The 16,423-nt window shown below is 40.7% G+C and overlaps 1 protein-coding gene across 2 annotated transcripts in view; it reads left to right on the top strand.

Moving 5' to 3' along the window:
• KIAA1217 (KIAA1217 ortholog) overlaps positions 1 to 16,423 on the top strand; it is a 234,233-nt gene that overhangs the window by 52,778 nt on the left and 165,032 nt on the right. For both annotated transcript variants that reach the window (XM_042779128.1, XM_033054271.2), the window contains exon 2: positions 4,841 to 5,127. In XM_042779128.1, the coding sequence (XP_042635062.1) occupies positions 4,841 to 5,127 (287 nt within the window). The remainder of the gene's footprint in view (positions 1 to 4,840; positions 5,128 to 16,423) is intronic.

Below are 16,423 nucleotides of genomic sequence, written 5' to 3'. Positions count from 1 at the left end.
TCCCTGACGCTGGAAGTTTGTGAGTTTAAGTTTCTCTTCGGAGAGCTCTCCCTGCGGAGCACGCTGCATGGCTGTCACGATGCGGGCTCCTGCCGGGGCGGAGGCTGAGGAGGGGAAAGGTGTCCCCACCTTTAAATGCCCTGCCAGCTTCAGCTGTGGCAGGGAAACTGCTCTTCCTTCGCACAAGGAGCTTCCTTGAGCTCGTCTTTACCTCGGGGTGTCTGTAAAAGAGGGAGATCCAGATTGCGATAGGGTTAGTTTAGTTTGGGTGAAACCACTGGGGTTTGTTCTGGAGCGAAGCCAGGGCTGTCTAAGCAGGGTTTCCACGGCGCCTCCGCCGCTGTGCGTTCATACATTCACTGCTGCGCTATCTATTTCCTATAAAGTGAGTGAAAACTATTTCCTGGAGAATTCTACATGGGCCATTCCACGTGAAACATAACGTTCAGGTAGCCTGACAAACACCTCGTCTAATCTATATCTGTTATAGTGTTTGTGGGACACCTGTGAATATTCCCGTTTCCTGCATGTTGGATACCTCAAAGGCATTTCAGGAAAAGTTGTGTTTACTGTGCTTCTGTGAAACAAATAGTGCATGTAGATAAAAATCACACAATTTTATGCCAACAAATAGTGTATTAGCAATTTGGGAGGAAAAAAATGCTCTTCCTTTCTTTTTTTTTCTTTTTAATTGGATGTTCATTAATTGATTGATGCTCTTTTGAATTACTTTTTAAGTAAAATTACTAAGCATTGGGAGTAATGTGTCTGTTTATGTTTAGTGAGACGGAAATCTTCACTTCAAGAATGTGTCTGACTAGGGAAAAAAAAAGCCTTCAGTAACACATTTCTTCTGTAGGGGTTGTATGAAGCTGCCTCAGATCCATGTGGAGCTAGGAAAACAGAGGGCTGAGCAGACTGATTCTATAGTTCCCAAAAATGTTGAGTGCTGAAAGCTCATAACCAAATGTAGTAGTTTTGGCCCCTATCCAAAATTTACATTGGAAAGAGAGCTAATTGTAAAGACAGTGAAGTAAATTAGAACAATTCCAAATACTATCACATTTACTGCTAACATAAATGTAACAGAGGTTGGTTTGACTCATGCTGTTAAATCCGTATTCTTTTTTATAATTTTAGTGTTGAATGGGATTAGCTTCAAGGCTGAGTTTCACGATATCAGTATGGGTCAGGTCCACATTTGTTCCTTTCTGAAATTATTCTGAAAATGTTCTTTTCTCATGTCACCTGGGTGACAAAACAGGACTATTAAAATCTTCATAGCATGTAAAGTAATGAAGCAGAGTGACTTTCCTGACCTTCGTAGACTTCATGGACGCTGTGACTTAGAAGAATTACATACCAGGACATATCAAAGGACTTTTTATTTTTCTATTTTTTTTTTTCTCCTAGCTCACAGCCATTAATCCATCATGATAATCTTGTTGCTAATCCTAGACGTACTCCTCTACACTGCAGACCTGAGCCTTTACTGTAGTAATGGGTGGTGGTGATGTTAAGAAATCCTGAAACTTGTTTTCAGATCAGAGAAGCAAATCAAGTGTAAGAGTTACTAATGCCTTTGGATAACCAAATTCCTCACTGTCAATCAGCAAGTCTTACTTATAGTTGTCCTCTAGACTTGCTGCTTTGTTGAACAGAAAGATCTCCTGCTTTTAGCTTCTGAAAATGAGGGAGGGAGGGAGGGAGTGAGACAAGCTTATCTCACACCTCTGTGTTTTCTATTCCCTTCTCTTTGCTCCTTTCCCAAGGAGGGTACTTGCATAATTTATCCTTTTCCTACTCCTAGCACTCATCTGGGAGCCATCGCTTGATGTTTCACACGTTTCACAGTTATCTGTGGAGATTGATTTGCTAGGCCTGTTATCTCCACTTGGAAGATATAAAAGGTTTACCCCACGATGTTATTGAGCACTCAAAAATCCAGAAAATCTCTCTCACTTTTTCCTCCCCATAGCACTGTGGCATACACAGCATCTGTAGAACTGATGTGTCTCCAGATCCACAGGGGGGTTTCAGCAGCCTAGTGCCCAGCCCTGCCACTGAAGTCACTTATCCCTGTCCAGGAAGTGGTTCAAAACGTGGTTTTCAGCAGTTACTACACAACAGATTTTGGTTTGGAAAGAAAGTCATGTGCTGCTCTGTGCTGTAATGATAGAGGACCAGGATCTTGCTGGATGCCCAAGTCAGCTTTCTGGCAAGATGAGAAATTAGTTTGCATAGTTTGCATTCCTTTCTTTTCACTGGTATTTATGCAATATTTCTCAAATATATGAACAAAAAATAAGAGAATTTGTTGATCTTTCTAATACAGCATAAGAAATGTATGTTATTTTTGATTCCTTTTTAAGGTTCTACCTAATAACAAACAGTGGTAAAACACTTTACTTGATATGTCTCTTTATGTGCCAAATAATTAGCACTTTCTTAAACTATTGAAATGGCTGAAGTGCAGAGCAGATAAAGACTTGGCATGAGAGAGATTTAGGACCCAGAATACAGACTCATGAGTTCTGGGTTGTGCTTGTCAGCATAGGTTTACCTGCCTTCTTGAGGAAGTGCCTACCATCACTTCAGTGATCGAAACTGCTGCTGTGACCGTGCTTTGAGGGCTTATACCAAATTGCTGCATTCAGTCACCCGCGCTCATGCTGACTCCCTCCAGCTCCAAGAAAATCCCTTATTTTATGTCTGTGCCTTTGTTCCAGCAGCCTCGGGGATATAACCTCTAGGCTCTTGGCACAACAAATTAAAGATGGTAAATTCCTTCCAGTCCCAGCCTACCTAGTTTCCCTCCCATGTAAAATCCGTTGGAATGCTTGTGCAGCTTTCAGAAATAATTTTGACTGAGTGCATCTGGAGTAGCCACACTGGCTCTTGCAAGCAAAACTTTCCAGTCTGCCATTTTTCTCAAACCATCTCAGTGTACCTGGTGGCTCATGCTCTGACTTTTCAATTAGCAGAGAGGACAGCTGTTTCTGAATTGAGTTGTGCTTGAAAAACTTGAGTGCACATATGTTTGTACATGAAGGTGAGGCTGCTGCTCTGAAGGTTTAACCAGGATTGTGCTGCCAAGAATGTCTTAGAAGGTGCTGTGAAGATCACAGATGACATTTTGAATCTGTATGATAGTAAGATTTCCCTGTGAACCAAACCTGCTGACAAAGTCCAGATCTGCGCTCATCAAACCATGGCATCACCTGCAGTCTGGGCCCCTATGTCTGCATCTGCTTTCAGGATAGGTTTCTATGAATGTAAATGAGGGCATTGTTGAAAATTTTGGAGCCCTTGAACAGTATAGGGAGTTTACAGAAACATGTGAAGTCTTTGAGGACCATCCAGCACCAAGTTCTGTTACGGAACCCCAGGAAATTGATTCCCTATGTGAATTTGTGGGACATCCAGCAGCGGCTCCACCAATGGAGGATTTGCTTTATTACTAGGGCTTGCTGTTCCATGGCACGTGGTAGGCAATTGACAGTGCACACCAGAAAGCTGAGAAATCCTCAGCATAAAATCCTGAGGCAAGTGGTGTGCCTACCACACACAGTGTCAGAATGACTGATTGAACCATAAAAAGAAGTGAGTAGGTGCCTATTTCCAAACAGCAGTGCTGCATAATGGCAGCATGTGGGTAAAACGTCAAGAGGAGGATAAGGGGCTCTGAGGAAAAAGTGTCAGACAGAGAGAAATACTTATTTATTCAAAACACGTTGAAGAAGGAGCTGCCTGCACCTGGGGAGGTGCTGGGAAGGGTTAACACTCAGGGGCATGAGAGTCTGAGTCTGTCTGGTAAAGATGAGGAAGGCCACATCAGACTTGGAGAGGCCTTTTCATTACTTCAAGTTTTTGTTAGGTTTTTTGATTTTTTTCCTTTGCTGACAAAGGAGTGAGGGATTTTTTCAAAGGTATTAGGTAACAAGGCTCCAGTCTACAAGTTTTTGAGCACCAGAGGGTTCATGTTACAGAGTTACCTGAAGATAAGCCAGCACTTACATACCCACAGTGTCTGCCTATCTCTTTACAAATGTCGTCGTGGTCTTTGGTCTTAAAGTAGATTTTAAAGTAGTAAAATTTATTTGCGTTCTTTTTTCTTTCTTTTTTTAGATCACACAGAACTTGCTTTTATTCTATTTCTTAGTAAATGGTGTACGGAAAAATGATGTAGAATTTTCCAGCCCACTGTCCTGAGACATATAAAATCTGAGGGAGATCCATGAAATTTAAAAACAGACCACGGTCACAAATCAGGAAAAAGAGACTCCCAAACCCTCTTATTATTTCTTAGGTGTTTTAGAACATGTTGAGAACACACTGGAAAAAAAATATTAAGGATTACAAATCTACTTTGTCAAAGGAATTTTATCAGTTTGTATCCTTAAGGATATTAGTTATGGGGCCATTAAGTGTACTGGACCCTATTGAAGAAATCTGTTTCTTTTTGTAGAAAGCATTCTGTAGATCTTAAAGGTCAGGGAATAAGGGCCTTGTCAGATCTTTTTGTCAAGTCACATAGGTAAAGTTGATATAAAAGGATCATCTACTTTAATGATACTCACTTTTTTGTGAGGCAATACTGCAGTTGTGTGATAAAAGTAGATAAGTATGTGCATAGCTTATATAAGGGATTATTTCTGGGCCACTTACTATGATGTGTATATGCCTAATGATGCAGAACATGCCATTGCACACTGCCAGACTTCTAAAACTACCTAGCTTTCATATCAATCTTTTTTTTTCTGTTTTGCTACTAACGTGAATGTTGGTATTAAGTGTATATAATATAAACTGTTTGGTTTTGGTTTTTGTTTCTTTTCAGACCAGGCAAAACCCAGTTTGCATGTAACCTCACTAGACGATGCAGAATGTCTCCGATCTAAAGAGCTCCTTTCGACCCCGAGCAGTCACACTTCTTCAGGCTCAAAGTCCACCCGCAACATCCCTCGAAGACATACAGTAGGTGGCCCTCGCAGTTCCAAAGAGATACTGGGAATGCAAACCTCAGAAATGGACAGGAAGAGAGAGGCTTTTCTTGAGCATCTGAAACAGAAATATCCCCATCATGCCACAGCAATAATGGGACACCAGGAGAGACTGAGAGATCAGGTAAGGAAGTCAAATTTGTATCGTGTCTTTTGTTTAACCGTCCTTATAACTCCTACAAAATTGAGTGTTACCTCATTACAAAAGGTGAGAATGTAACAACGTATGGAACAAATCTTTTGGATGTGGCCTGAGATTCAGATGTTGCATTGAAATTCAAAGAAACAAAATTAATCTGTTCAATATTACCTTGGAATTGTTTGTTGAAACTGACATTTCTGAAGAGCTTTTCCTTTTTTTAGAACCTATACAGAGAAAGGAGTGAAGGTGAGACTCTTGATCTTAGTGTATGAGTCTCAATCTACTTTTCACAGCTGAAGGGAAAATATGGAACAGCTGCTAACTTCTGTTACACTTTCAGTATTGGCACCACTGCCTGGGAGAAAAGAAAATACCTGCAGAATGTGTCTGTATGCTTTAGCTGGCTCTGTTACCCTTTCATTTGCTTTCTTTTCTATTTTTGAGTTTTGTAATGCAAACAGAGCAGACTTACACATAACTATCTGCCTCCTCCAGGGAGCTTTGACGCCCACATTTGTGTGTCAGCAGCATACCTGAGGGTGGTGTGCCTCTGCCTGCAGTTGCTTTCCAGCAGTGAGCAGGAGATGTGGGGTCAGAGCAGAGGTGACACGCTGATGTATTTCTCAGAGCAGGTGGAGGCTGCCGACACACCGACCTTCTGAATTCAGGGAATGCCATGCAAGGATCTCTTCCTCACTCTGGACTCTGATTTTGGGTGCAATAACAGAGATTAATCTCTTCAGGCAATCTACTGTCTAGTCCTTAATTAATTCTTTTCCATCAAGCATCAGAATTTGGAGTTTAGTCTAAAAAAATTTTGTGCTTGTTATTCTTGGTTTACCAAATTGACAGCAAGCCTTTTTTGTAGAAGTTCGTTTTCCTTAGTGGTTTATAGGTGTTTCAGCACAAACAGCAAATTAATTGTAAACAAGGAATTAAAATGAGTTGGAAAAACACTGTACTCTGTTATGGAAGCTCTTAGTGAATTCCAAGCTTCTTTGAAGCTTTGCATACTTGAGAGGCTTTGAAGATCAGACTGTTACAGATTTGGAAAGATTTTAATTTGGTAACTCACCGCTAGAACTTCTCTTTTACAGGGTCTCTAGAGATCCCAGGTGCTATCACTGTTAGAATCCATCTGTATCCAGCTAAAATTGCTGCAAGACTTCAGCTCTAATGAGGATGATCTATTCCTTATTTTTAAGCAGTCTCACTCCTTTTTTTTTAGTCTTGACTTTTTTTCCTCCCCACTTATCTCTTCCATGAACTTTAGTGACTGTGTGGAATGTGCTGGGTGGTGGATAAAGATAGCATACAAATTAAATAAAGGGGGTGGGAAGGGGGGCGAAATCCAGAGATTAGATCTTTTGGAGTCATGTAAATATTTAGTTCCAGTGTTGCAGACACTGCAAACCTAGTTTGAACAGCCTACAGCATTACACCCTACACATTTTGTAATTTGAACCTTTTCTGAAGGCAGTAAATTACGGAAGGAATGCAGTAACTGCTCTTGATATTTGTTTAAAATGGGTCTTCTTTGCTAATTTATTGAGGGTAAAATTCATTCTCCTGCTCTTATTTTTTGGTGATTAGACATATGTATTATATGTGTTACGTGTAATGAGGTTTTTTTACAATTTCAAAACAAAATAACTTTAAAACTACTATTGGAGCATCAAGATGTATTTCTTGAAAGTGGGAAATACTGAAGACTCTAGCCATTCAGCCTTACTTTAAAAAGTATAAACTGAACCAAAACCACATGAAAACATGCAGCAATAAATAATACAAGTTGATTGTAAGGAAGTTGCTTAGTTGGCATGTGATGTGTCAACTGTCTGGCTCATCAGATGCAGTAAGGCTATGATGATCATGGCATTACAATTCAGAGGGAGATTTTCTTACCAATTGTGTCTCTGTGTGCATGCCCACATATCAGTATTTGGTGTATGTGTGTGTTTTTGTGTGTTTATGTGTAACTGTATATAGATACACATAGGTAGGTGTGTATAAATATATATATACATACACACAGCTGTGTGTGTGCATGTTTGTGTACGTGTAATGTGTGATTTCTTAGCCACTCCACGAATAAGACTATAGTATAATTTTGCCTTGAAGGATGTATATGTGTGTTTAGCATCCATACTTCCTTTTTTTCACCCTTATATATTTAAGTGTAGCAGTGGTGTAGAAGACAAGCTACATGCACGATTAGTAGGTATGTGTATGTAACATAGACATGTATCACAAACAAAATTTGTAAGATGTATGGGAAGACATGATTTAAAATGTCACATTTTAAATTAAAATGTCACAATTTATTTTCCAGGTTCCTTTTCTCCCTTCTTACTTCTTCAGCTGCTCCAGTATCTGGAAAGTGGCAACATTGTCCATGGTGGGAATTTCCCCACTGTAGGACACCTACCAAGGATGGTAGTTAAGGCAGCATAATTTTCTAATCTCTCTGTCAAATGGTGCATCTGAAACATAAAATATCCCAGTATTTACAGTCAGGAGGTAGCCCCTGGTATATCATGTAATTTCTCTTCCAGGTTGCTCTAAACCCTGTCAGCTCCACAACCAATAGAAAATCAAGACTGGTAATTGTCTAGTTTCTTCTATATGGACATTCTTCTCTTGTCCATTTTAGCCATTATTATCTGAGTATGGCAAACTGACTCCTTGTTTGCAGGAAGTAAACATCAGGGAGAAAATATTTGATGCTGCCACATCCTACTGTATCACTTCCACCAGCAAGGGCAGCTGAATATTGTCTGCATCTTCCACTTTGTGCTAATGATTTCCTCTAGGCTTCATTTATCCAGATAAATCCCTCCCTGGATGTGCCTCCTGAGGACCCATTTCTGCTCCTGATAATCTGCCACAAATCAGAAGTACAATCATGGCCAGGTAAAATGCCAACAGGGATTACTGATGGTTAGCTAATGTGATGACCTGAAACCTCCCAGCTGCGCACACAGATCATTTCTCCTCCAACGGTTTGTTGCCTTGTTTGTGATATCCTGTTCTGGAAAGGAAAGCTCACAGAGGCAGGGACCATCTTTATTTGCACAAGGGGCAGCAAGGCACATAGCCTGCAGCTAAGCTGGTCTGTGGTAAACTGGAGCATGACTTTGCATCAGCCTGGGGGGTGCAGACATGCCTTGTGCACCCCAGCACAGGAGAATGCAGCACACAATGGCCACAGCTCTGCCACCCACAGCCCAGCAGCTCACTCTCACATTGCAGCTTTTCCCTCTTCTAAGTCCACAGCTGGGCACCAGAGCTCCCTCCACCTGGAAGCCTGTAAATCCGAGGAACAAATTTTTTTTTTTTTTAGGTAATGCAAGTTTCTGCAGGAGCTCTGAATACCTTACCTTTGCCAAGGCTGTCTCATCTGTGGTAATGAAAGGAAGGTGCTAATGTAATCCACAGGGAAGTTAGAAAGAAAGCAAAGAAAGCAAGAAGGAAACAGTCTGGGATGTCTTCAGTTTCAGACAGTGTGAATCATCTGCTGTGGAGCTCATGGAAGGACACAGTCACCTGCTTAGGTGAGGTTTATTCTGGTCAGCAGAGAAGGAAAGCAGGAACAAGTGTATAAGCTGGGTCTGTAGCTGCAAGCATGAAAAGGAGTTAGCAATTAAGAGGTTAAAATGCTAACCTGGCAATGGGAGGGGGTAATCCCTGCTGTGAACCTGTTTTACAAGTCACCTCTAAAAAAGCCTTTCTGAGGGGCAGAGAACAAAAATGAATGTGTAGAAGTTTTCCTGAGCAGGAGCTTGTGAGCCTGGGGTAAGAAAGTGAGCTGGAAGAAGTTTGCCACAGCTTTCTTCAGTTGTTGTTTGACTAGGAAATAGGCTGGGAGGTGTGGAAGGGTCAGGAGCAGCTCTAGCGCTTCAGGCAGCACTCCGTGAAGGAGAAATTTTCTTGGCAAGTGAAATTAGATTTCAATCAATTAAAAACAAAACCCAAATCCTTCCGGTGCCTTTGCAGGGCTGATTGCCGAGAAAATGGTGGTTGAGGGTTTTTTGTTATGTTCATTTCGATCTGAACATGACAGGTAACTCCGGCATCTGGGCAGGTGTGGCTAAGGTTACCATGGAGATCCATGATGTCATGCTTGATAGAGCATGTCAAGGCAGCTAATCTAACATGTAGATGTTCTAAAAGTCCCATAGGCCAGGACTAAGCTTTATGCAAATAACAAAGTTACTCTGCAAAAGGGCGAAAGGAAACACGGCTGAGATATGGCGTGCTTTCTACCTGGCAGCTTGAAAGGATTATTACAGACTTCATCATAAATTAAAACTTTTGGAACTAAAAGAAGAGGATTTCAGACCGTCTCTGGCCTCACCTGTGGAATCTCACATTTCGGTAAATAAGCCTCTTTCTGTTTCTGCCCTTGCTGTGAAAAAATGCTTTTGAAATCGTGGAGTTTGCTTCACCACGTTCCTGCTGGCAGCAGAGCTGAGTCAATAAAGCAAGTTTTCTGGCAGGGCATGTTCCCTTTTCTCTTTCAAAAATGAGTTCTTTATTGAATGAACTAAGATTTCGGAATTATTTGAAAGGCATTGTAATGTATCATGTTGATTATATGAATCATGCTGCAAAAATTTCCTAGGTAGTGTTTTGGAGGAGAAACTAAGAATGGAGACACTGTATTTATTTGTAGATTATTGCCAGATGTCTCTCCTTTAACTGTTAAAATAGAATCCTAAAATTACAACAGCATTTATTCCAGGATTTGATATCTGTTAAAACATTAAAGCTTTTTTTTTTTTTTACATGAATTGCAGTATCAGTTGGTTCAACTGACTTTGAGTGTATGTTTTGATATCATAGGTAACGTTTGAACACTTCTTAATGTATTTTTTTCCTTGAGTAAAAGTACATTAGTAGAGGGTAAACATATTTGGAGGTGAAAGTGGAGCAACAGAAAGGCTATTGTGACTTTGGGATTTGAGGTATAAACAAAAGGGGATAGTTTCAGTCCCTCTGGAGAGACAGTAAACACCCTGTGCTCTTGGTTGCAAGCACTTTGGTGCTGGCGTCAGTCAGGACAGATGAAGTAAACAGCCGTAGGTGAGGGATGTCCCCCCGCTGGCACGGCGGGATGTGATAGCGGGAAGGAGCGTTGGAGCTGCAGAGTTCACTCGGTTCAGATCGCTCCGTGTGGAATGGAAACGGGTAGGTCCGGGTGGGACAGCATGGCGACAACGCCCGAGCTTAAAAATGTGAAAACAGACAAACCATCGTGTTCTGCCTAAGACTACTGAGAGATGTAAACTTGAGAGGAACTTCTCTTCCATCTAGATCCTCAGTAGGATTTAGGGAATGAGGGCGTTGCAGAATATGGTAAGCACATTGTCTAATTCCAGGTGAAAAAACAGGGTATAAAGGTTTTCTGATATTCTGCATTGCTTGATTAGGCAAGGTTAAATAAACATTTTTTGGAATGTGTGGTGACTTTTAAAGTGAAAGAATTGAAAGCACTAGAAGTTAAGAAATCACTTTAAAAACGGATTTTTTTTTTAGTCACAACTCTCTTGCTTTTACATCCAGTTATATCTTGAAACTGAGTTATTAATGGGAAATTTTTTAGAATTAATTTCAATTTAAACTTTCTCCCAGAATCTGAGTGTTATTATTTAGTACTTGCTTTTGTACAAATAACAGTGTGTAAAATGAACTGGTATATTTTGCGTTCATTACACGGTTGCTAGTTGATGCCATGGAATCAGGAGAAACTGATTTAGTGTTAATACTGCATGAATACTTCCTTGGTCTGTGCAAGTTAAAAAACAGAGTTAAAAATTACATTCAGTTTTAGAATGTGAAGAATGTGATTTTAATCTGCATGTGCTGCAATTTTTTCTAGTTGGGAGCATCCATTTCATTGAATTACCCCTTGGTTCACATACTGCTGTACTTAACATGTCACCAAAAAACGCCTCTTTGTGTCTGAGAAGACACAAAGCATCATACAGCCAGAACTTGCTGGTGTGTCAGCATAGGCTGTAGGTATTTGTGTGGGGGAAAAGTAAAGTTTCAGAAGTTGGTTTCTGTGAGTTCCTGCCTCCTCTCCACCAATGGGCACTGCTTCCCTGCCTAGTTCCCTGCACAGTTCCCTGTCCCTGGGCAGGCTGTGCAACCCAACAGAGCACGCTGCACTCTTGGGAGGGGAACCCTCCCAGTGTCTCCACCTGTGCCCTGTCTCACCTACATCTGGTGCTACAATTTATTGCTTTCCAGGGCCACCCTAAGTTAAGGGCAACTGTTCCTGTTTTACCCTGTTACAAGCACCTAAGAGAAGCTATGAAAATGAACATATGCAATATGATTACGCGGTTTAATCTCTGCTGGATTCCAAGCCCTTAACTTTTGTTTATGGAAGGACATGAGATGACATGTCCATTTGTTTTGAGTTGAAACGTGCTCTTTAGTCCCCAGATAATGCTGTGATTGCAAGATATTTGTAAATAGCTTGATAGATAAATGAACAAAGGGCTGGATTTACTTTGCATTCACTCAAAGTGAAAATGCTGAGGAAGAAGAATATTCCTAATAGATTGTCTCAGTGGAAAGTCTTTCAATTTTAGCCTCTAGTTTATAAAAGTGAGGCAACCTATTAAGGTGCATATTAAACTACTAGCCCTAAGGTATCTCTGAGAGTAAATGCAGTTTAACTAAATTGTTAATACTTGCTTTGGTAAATATGCATTTCTTCATTTATATCTATCAGTTAAAAGTAATTTGAAAAACTGGGGTTTTCTTGGAAAAGCAAACAAAACAAATCTGCAAAAAGGCTAATAAAGCAACTCCTTTTCTTTTTCCTTCCCTCCCCCATGCAAACCACACACTAGTGCAGTTACTTTGCCCCAACAGGATTAGTAACTTTTTTCCTGTGGCAACGCCTCTGCATTTTAAATACTGTGCATTGTTTGTAACTCAGAAGTCCCAGGTAGTTATTCACACTTACCTTTGTTCATGTGAATTTTATACATGTATTTTTCTAATCTAATTTTATGACAAGCAAAAGTATTTTTAGGATGCTTTGTATTCAGTTGACTGAGTAAATGCCTGCAGTAATCTTGTTCCAGTACCTATTGTTATATCCAGTAAAGAATCTAGGACTTTGGTATCCCTTAAAGCATATTTCAGGCAGCTGCCTTCAAAAGTGTTGCCCATGGAAACCTCTCCCAGTTATTGTAGACACCTGAGATTCCTTAGGTTTCAGAAACTTAAGCTTTTCTGGCCCAAAATGTCCCGAGGCATTTGTAGGTGTGTTTTTGCACATACTTGGTTTAGCCCTCGTTTTTTCTGGGCTGCCTCTGTCGATGGCTGCCAAAAACTGCACCCAAACAGGGCCCTGCCTGGGGGATGGGCTCAGTGCAGCACTCACAGGTAGGGAGGAGTGTCTGCACAAAGGGTGCTTTGCCTCCTCTTCTAACTCTGCTTTTAAACTAAAGCACCTCCAGTTGCTTCCTGCCCAGCTTAGGGATGAACAGCATCCTCCGAACACCATTCTGGATGGGGCTTGTTGGTGATCCCTAAATCCCAAAATTAATTTCAAGCTCCTTATTTACTTATGAGAGCACAATAAGTTTGTGACAGAAGTGATAATTAAGGCCTACAGTCTCTGGTCTACAGACACTTGTGGCCATGCTGGTTTTGAGCAGGCTTCTCAGTTGGCCATAGCTCGGGAGGTGCTGCAGAAGGTGTGAGGAGCACTTGTCTGGCAGATGATCACAGCCAGGCAGAGGTGTTGGGTGAGGGCAACAGCTTGTGCTGGTGGTAGTGCTGAAGTGGCATTGTTACTTCCCTGGCCATTGGTCAAGGCTCCCTCTGTAACCTGTGATTAGCCTCAGAACTGGTGGATTTAATGTGTCCAAAAAACATTTCCCTGCAAATGGTTGTGAGTATGCTTGGGTTGTTCTTGTTGCAGCTGAACGATCCTGTTAGCTTCTCACTGGGAAGCATTTTTGTGCTATTTGCACATTGTCAGTTGGGATGGGAGCACATATTTATGTCAGTCATTAGCAAAGTAAATGTACCTCTGGACTATTGCTGCTGCTTTACAGAATTTTTCAGTTGATATTCTAACAAAGGCACTGAAGTCACCTGATTAACTGGTTTGCTTTAACCATAATCGCTGGGATTTAAATGTCTTTTCTGGGCTCAAATAGGAGAACAAGAGTAAATAAGACAAACCAATTACTTATGTACATATATTCCAATTTCTTTCCTCTTCAAGTGAGTTGAGTACACCAGGAGAAACAGTGCTGTTGTTAAAATTGCAGCCAACACCTGTGACTCTGGCAGCTGCCCCTAAGATGTACATTTTTAACATTCACTCAGTCACGGTAATTGTGCCAGTTCAATAAATACAGAATCTGTGGTATCAAGTTTTGCATCTTGACATAGCAAGTCAATGCAGGGACTTTTGGTTGGCCGAGAATCTTCTGAAGGGTCCTCTTTTGGTCTTGTGGATTCTTTGTCCCAATTAGTACCTTTTGTGCCTACTGCATTTTGTGTGGCTTGTTGTGCAGGGGATTGTAGTGATTCCAGTTATTCACTAGGAGATTGCTCCCTTAGTAAGCACTGAGCAGTGTCATTTGCTTCAGTTTAGGGAAGACTTTCATGGACTGGTCAATACACTGCCATAAGTGTACCTCACTTATTAAAAGAAAAAGTCTAAAATTCAAAATTAATTATTAAGTAAAGGAAGAGAGAAGCCATTCTTTTAGGTTATCTTTGGTTATCTTTGGATTGCAAAATCAAGAAGACGAGTAATATGTTTTTCACCATGAGTTCCGCCTCTTAAGGATGATTTCTTAACACCTGTCAGGTGTGGATGTGGGATAATCAACCACCATGTATGTTCTGATCTTTAGTAGTTACAGGTTATTTTGTCCCACATTGTGAGATTTATCTTCCAAAAGTATCTTCTTGCTAGTTGCAAGACTGGATCTTCCTGATACATTCATACATGAATGTCCAGTTTGGTTTTGTATTGCTGAATTCTTGACTATGTCAGTGTCTCATGACTGAAAATTCCAGGGCTCAATTAAGACTTTTTCAGCTTCGCAGGAGTTTCTTACACATACTTTAATAAACTATCTTCATTGCAATTATTTCATTCAAAAGAGAAAAACTAGTTGTACTTCAATTTCAATTGAAGCTAAGTATTTCTTCAGTCTGGAGGGAGATATCTATTCTTCAAGAGAGGAGGAAGGCAGAAGGGGAAAATGTGGAGTGGAAAAACAGAGTTAAAAGGTTTGTTTTTTTCATTGAAAGAAGTTGACTCTGCTTTTAAATCCTACATGATATGTTCATTTCAGATACACTTCCTGCCAGATGAACAAGCAGAGACTTTTCCAATTTGCACCTATGTTATGGGTATGTGGGTGTCTAAAGTTTGGAAACAGACCTGCTGTCAATGTTTATGTATGAGCTTTGGGCTTTCTTCCACTGTGCTTTGAAAGCATAATTTTAGCAGCATTTATTAATTTATAGCCCTATATTTAGTAACACAAAATACTGTACATCAGACTGTTGTAATTAGTAGGAAAATACTTAGAGAAGGAACAAATATTTGACTTTGATTAGAATAAGTAAAAAGAAATGTCACTTATTTCCCATTGGCTGAACAAATAAACCATTGCATGACATGGGTTGATTGATTTAAATGAGAGTAAATATTGTTTGAAAGGAAGAATTTTTTTTTAGGATAATGTGAAAAAATAATTAAAAGTATACTTGTAACAAAAATGCTTCCATTTAAAACGTGTACCCAAAAAATTGAAACATTTATAAAATTTCTTGTAGATCTAAACAAAGTGTTGTTTTTTTGGTTTTTTTGTTTTTTTTTTTTTTGCAGGGAAGTGATAATTTGAGTAAATTCTTGATCTAAGTGTATTTCTGTCTATTATATATTTCCCTAAAAGTCTGTAAAGAAAAACCCACTTCAAAACCTCGCAGATATTGTATGCCAATTTCACTTTTTCATTATGGATATCACATGATCTTTATTTTTTTAAAAAAGCACTTATATATTAAAATTGTTTAATAGTTTTGCATTAAAAAGACAACATTATGTCAGCGTCTGCTACCCAGGGATGTGGGGTAGTGCACAGAAGATATGCAGAGAGCCTCTGTATTCTTCTGTTCTTAGAATGGGATCACTGCAGTAATGCAGTTACCATGATTTATCAGTAACTGCTGCAACATTTTTGGGTTTTTTAGAGGATCTCGATTGTTCCAATTTGTTTTCAACTGCTAATCTAAGCTGCCGTCTTTTTGGCTAATACTAGGTCCAGCACTGGGAACACAGGCAGGATGGTGCCTCCTGCCAGCCTCTTGCATGCTCCTGTGTGGATGAGTGGGGCAGAGCAGGGTTTCTGACTACACAGACCAGGGACCCTGCTTTACCAGAGGCAATTAGTATGGTATCTGTCACTGGGGAGTTTAAATGAAAACATGTGATAGAAACAGCATCCAGCCTTTCTGGAAGTCAGTGGAGAACCTCTCCCTTCAGAACATTGCAGAAGGGTGGGATGGGGTGGAGCAAGGAGACACAGATCACAAAATGTTTTTCTTGGCCCTCGTGATGCTGGTATTGATGTCAATAAAATGTTCCTGCTGACCAGGGTACAGTTGGCTCAAACCCCCAGCGGATTGTCTGACCGACGTGCTCTTCCTCTGGTATCAGATGCAAGCATTTAATTTCTGGCTCATGTGTACTTCCCTTCTGTTTTATTTTTACTGAGTGTTTTCCACACCGGACGTTGCAGCCGTGGCTTCCCAGGCAGGCACCTGCTGCTGCGCGGCTCCCGGCATGCCGGGCTCGCAGCTCCTGCACACTAGCAGCTGCCAGGCACTGCTGCACGAGCTCATGGCCACAGCATCCTAATCCTGGCCTGAGCAACTGCCTTAATCCCATTCTGAGCCTGGAACCCTACAGCAAGCGGGGTCGAGTTTCTTCATGAGGCCAGTAAATAGCCTTCAGTAATGCAGGACCACTGCAGAGGTCACGTATAACACTTGGTTGTTGCTGTAGCTTAATGCAGGATATTCACCACAGCATTAACTATTTTATACTTCGATTGCTCTTTCACGTCTTCTTACTGTACATGTTTTACCCTCTTCCTTCATTGCTAAATTGTGACCTCCTTGGTCTTGGGCATTACAGTGATTTCACAACCATAAGGTGCACTGGATTATAAGGCGCACCTCCGGGAGTCGGCAAACTTCACAACTTTGTACATTATATGAG

This window comes from Catharus ustulatus, chromosome 1 (assembly GCF_009819885.2).
Source record: "Catharus ustulatus isolate bCatUst1 chromosome 1, bCatUst1.pri.v2, whole genome shotgun sequence".
Taxonomy (NCBI): Eukaryota; Metazoa; Chordata; class Aves; order Passeriformes; family Turdidae; genus Catharus; species Catharus ustulatus.
The sequence above is the reverse complement of the archived record's forward strand: the minus strand, read 5'-3'. Positions and strand labels throughout refer to the sequence as shown.